Source organism: Rhagoletis zephyria, unplaced genomic scaffold (assembly GCF_001687245.7).
Source record: "Rhagoletis zephyria isolate East Lansing unplaced genomic scaffold, Rhagoletis_zephyria_1.1 Rzeph_scaffold_02647, whole genome shotgun sequence".
NCBI lineage: Eukaryota > Metazoa > Arthropoda > Insecta > Diptera > Tephritidae > Rhagoletis > Rhagoletis zephyria.
The window spans coordinates 73480-78248 of record NW_016159731.1 but is presented as its reverse complement, the minus strand read 5'-3'; the positions used below and the strand labels follow the sequence as shown (position 1 = coordinate 78248).

Sequence of the window (4769 nt, the reverse complement as noted above, 5' to 3'; positions counted from 1 at the left end):
ATAACTATTAAAGAATTATTTCAATATTCATAATTGCAAACTATTGTCAGCTGCAATCGCCTTATCACAGCCACTTGAGAAGGCACAAGTGGAGAAAAGTGTACCTATGAATGACTTTGCTGTCGCCAAAGAAAGAAAGTGGTGTTGAAAACTGATGTAATTTGTGGCAAAATCGTCGTAAAGCTGAGTGATGCTATCAGGGGTCTTTACAGCCACAGCAAGAGGTTAAATAATTTATTAAAAAACTGCAGTTCGAGTAGTGCGCACGCGTATTCACAAAGTGTCCTTACTGAGCGTGGTGGTTACTTATTTGAGCAGAGCCTGCGATTTGAATTTGAAAAAAGTGAAACTAATAAAAAAAAAACGCTTTAAAAAATGTCTAGCAATAATGCGTTGAATTTAAAAGCAATTACAAGTCGTCAGCTACGGAGCGTATCCTTGCTTTTGCTTCTAATACTTCTAATCCACTTAACGCGTGAAGTGGACGCCGGCAGTTTCGCGGTTGATCGAACAGGTATGTACATGCATATCTTTGTATTAGTTAATAAATTGAGTGTAACAGAGCAAGAATATAAGAAGTTTGTTCCACAAGCTACTCAAAGTCACTTCGAGTTACACATACGCGTTCCACAAGTAAGTTTGAGGGTTTATTTGATATAAGCTGACAGTTCGAACTTTGCTCGAGTTTTCACTAAACCCGATGAGGAGATGCTTAGAGTATTTAAGAGAAAAATTCTGGGGAAGTAGGAAGGCTTATAGCCTTTTACAAGACTGTGACGTTGAATATGGTATAGTGCTGGTTTTTGCCTTGAAAGTACGAATGTAAAGTCCTCTTTCTGCATTGGAAAGATCAGCTAGGGGAGACTTTACTTTCCTTGGGGTTTCTAATTGACAACTAGCTTACATATTCTAACACTTCTAAGACTGTATTAAAAAATACTTGCTTGGCTAAGTTTCAACCCTAACCGAGTAATGCCTTTTTTTCATTTCCGATCACAGATAAATGAAACCAAGGGCTAACAGTGACAGATGATGGTATATCCACTGCTGGTTTAAAAATGTAGCAGGCTATCGGCACCGGCCGATATTCGGAAGTCCTGTAGAACAGTCGGAAATTTAGTCTGACAAACAACACCAGCGTCTTCTTAGCTGAGGTTTATGTAATAGAGAAAGCAGCTGCTTTTTAATAAATTGCACGGTTTCAGTCCAAAAAGTCACTATCTTTGTTAATAGCCAAGCGGCTTGTACCTGCTTATTTCATTGCTTTCAGCAGACAAATGGTTTAAATAGGCAATCTGAGATCATATGGGTCAGCCAGGCGAATCTAACCTAACCTTGGTCTCTGAACTTTCAATACTGACCGAAATCAACAGCAAACTAAGTACACAGAGTCGATTGTTTTAATGTCGGCTGTAATACCGGGATTTTCATTAAGCATTGAATAGAAAAGTTTTCACATAGCATTTTTTAAATACATAGGTACTTAGAACACCTTTTTTGTGATTTGGTCGAAATCCATTATTGTCTGTTGTCTTGATCTAAACAAATAATTTGTTAGGTATTCGGCCGAGCACCTCCAACTTGCGGTGTGCATCTTCATGTTATCACACGATCGAAGGAGGCAGCAGTTTTACCCGGCCTCTGAACTTCAACTGGATTTTTATGAACATTTTTTTCATATCAGAATTGTACTTGGAGATATACGATTGACTGCCGACGGGCCACAGCTACTAGGCTTGGTTAGGTTGGTGTGGCAGTCGGTGCAAATAACCAACTCGCTTAGACCTTGAAGGTCTATTGTGGTTACACTGCAAAACACGGGAACCTGAGTGACTATTCCTCATAGAACCATTTTGAAGCTCTTATAAAGCGTATCTAATAAGCCTACTCTCCTCTTGGCCAAATCTGGGCAATTGCAGAAGAAGTGCTGTACTTCTTCCTGTCTGTGTTTCTTCCTGTGCTGTGTTTCTTCCTCTTCCTCATCTCTGCAACTTCTGCAATATTCGTGGGAGAATATTTCTAGTCATAAAGAGTGCCTACCAATTAGCCAATGACCAGTTACACAAGCCGTGAGCAACTCTTTTGTCCTGTTTGTTCTAGATATGCCCTCCTCTAGTCATGACCTGTTGGCCTCTTGAATCATGTTATTTCTAAGTTCTAATCTGCAGGTTGCCATGGGCATTCCAATTATGCCTCTATTTTTACATATTGGGAGATCGGTACTTTTCCCGGCTAGCTCAGCGGTCCCCCAATTTGCCACAGCTACTTAAAAAAATTGGATGTTAATCTGACCAAAAATCGATTTTGGGTTCCACTGAATGGTAGTGCGACCTCCAACTTCTCATCGACAGCAAAAAAAGACAGATGTAAAGCACTTAACGAATGTGCAGGGCTGAGGGCTGGGCTCAACTTCATTCTACATAGCCGTTTGAGTTTTTCGAGGAGCGCTAATTTAGGCATGGCTTCGTGGGGCAGTCTCCCTTTAAGGTCTTAAATGCCGCTTTAAAACCGACTGTGCATCGATTTGCTTAGCTGAGGACCACCATGACAATGTAAACAATAGTATATTTGTAAGGCCTGAGGCCACACCGATAAAACCGAATCAGCTTATTCGTGGAGAGTTGCAATCTTTCACCTAAATAGTTAATGGAAAGGGCTTTCTTTAAGTATCTTCTGTAGCTTGCCGCATTCGAAAATCGATTTTATTTTATATTCGACTTGTCATCAACAATTTTCGCCTCTTGAAATTTTCGCCAACGTTTAAAATTCAAAATATTAATATGACTTTTATTTTTCTTTCAGTCCCCGCCTGCAAAATACCCCGTATTCCCCTGCTCTGTGAAAGCAAAATACTGCGCTATGCCTACAATGCCACCACCGGCAAATGTGTGAGTCTCTATACCAGCGGTTGTGCACCCAGTGCGATCACAAAACATTTTCTCACCTTCGAGGAGTGTCGACGCGATCGTATGAAAATACTTCGATACTAAGGGGTGAAGCATTTCCAAAGATTGCAAACAATTTTAAATACTTAATAGCGAAAAATAAAAAAATAAAATCTTTGTAGCAGTTGAAGAATTTTAAGAGTTTCCCTTTATGTGTGCGGCAAGCAAAGCTGCACAAAAACAACTGAATTTGTAAATAATTATGTAAATATTTATTTTGTTAACTTATTTAAATAAAACGTTTGATAAATAAGCGTAGGTGTTTGTGTTTATCTTATACACATTAAGGAAATTAAGGATTTTGGTAGGTACATTTTTTTACTAGAATTTAATGGGCTGCAAACCTGCAAAAATTCTGGAAAATCTGATTAAAAAATTTAAAATTTACATGAAAATTTAGTGAATTTTCACGAGTTTCGAACCGAGTTTAGGAATTACATTTTATATATTTTTATACAAAATTGGCGGAAAAATATTAGCATGGAAATTGTTGCATATATTGTGAAAAATTTGCTGTGCCAATACTTTGTTCCGGCGTTAGCGTTAGCTGAATAGCAAGATGACGAATTGCAAACTGACATTAGAGCTTTGTGTTTACTGTACATATAGTAGCTTTTCGCTCGTACTGTACGCAGCTACGAAATGGTAAAAGCGGTTTGTGTTCTATATGTGGTGTTCAAAACCGTACTATGCATTTTGTTGGATAGCAGCTAGTCAGTCATGCGCTCCTGGCAGAAACCGAGTACCATTTGTACCATCAGTGTTGTTTCTGGAACGGTGGAGTGATATTTTTGCATCGCTACTACTGACTACTATGTGAAATTATGATATTACATTGAAATTTTGCAGAAGCGATGCGAAAATTACCGATGATTCGTTACAAAGCAGCTCACAGATTTACACTTACAGGTAAATGTTTACTAAAATTGGTAGAAATAATCTTCGAACAGAAATTAAAGTTAAATTTTTGATAAAAAATATTTTGCGGAGAAAATGTTTTCGAAACTGCGGCTTGTAGTTTGGACAGCCTCCGAACTTAAAGGCCGGAAAAGCTACTGTTTTCATCGACAGCCCATAAATGAGACAGACAATCAACCTTTTGTGATCCTGTGAAGAAAATTGACCGAATTATGAACTGAACGAGATGATTGGGGGATTGGGGATAGCAATAAGAATTCAGCGATGAAAATGCTTCTGAGTCGCTATAAACTTGCGACTACATACATATGGTTTAACTGCTAAAGAGGTTTACCAGACAAAATACATTTTTTGGAAAATATTCTACAAAAGAAAAGCTGAAAGGGTCGGCTTTAAGATGTTCACACTTTTTTATTCACCGAACTGTGTTAGAGGTGCATAGATATAAACGAAATTAATCTCTTATTTAGGAGGTACACTTCGATTCATTTACGAAATTTCGGAGCAGACTCGTAAAAATAATAAAAATAATACTGCGATGTTAAAATTTTTTTTCTGAATCTTTAATAAATCAGAGAAATTTCTTTACGAGTTCTTTTGTCAGTCACTTCATATGATTTTTTTGGAAGATTCGTAAAAAGTCGTTACAGAATTCGTATACTCTTAAACTTACTTACATACATATGTACATATCGAGCCCTAACCGCCAAAATAACGTAAGCGACATTTTTTCAAAATTTTATTTTTGATGCAGAAATGTTCTTAGAGCATCTAGATTCATTTCTGCATAAAAAAAAAATTCGAAAAAAATGTCGCTTACGTTATTTTGGCGGTTAGGGCTCGATATGTATGCCATTATTTCTGTGTTGAGTATAAATTCATTGTTCGAATTTCAGTCAGCCCCAG

At 37.6% G+C, this 4769-nt stretch overlaps 1 protein-coding gene across 1 annotated transcript; it reads left to right on the top strand.

The window, feature by feature from the left end:
• Window positions 1–375: 375 nt before the first annotated feature.
• LOC108367354 (pancreatic trypsin inhibitor-like) lies at window positions 376–2990 on the top strand. Its single transcript, XM_017621948.1, has 2 exons — window positions 376–514; window positions 2803–2990. Exons 1-2 carry the CDS (start codon window positions 376–378, stop codon window positions 2988–2990), a joined length of 327 nt encoding a protein of 108 aa, XP_017477437.1.
• The last annotated feature ends 1779 nt before the right edge of the window (window positions 2991–4769 follow it).

What these genes read in the sequence shown, in the direction of transcription:
- LOC108367354 (XM_017621948.1), top strand. Translation starts at nt 376, where the DNA reads ATGTCTAGCAATAATGCGTTGAATTTAAAAGCAATTACAAGTCGTCAG. An exon ending in TTTCGCGGTTGATCGAACAG is followed by an intron (nt 515 to 2,802) that starts GTATGTACATGC and finishes TTTTTCTTTCAG; the next exon opens with TCCCCGCCTGCAAAATACCC.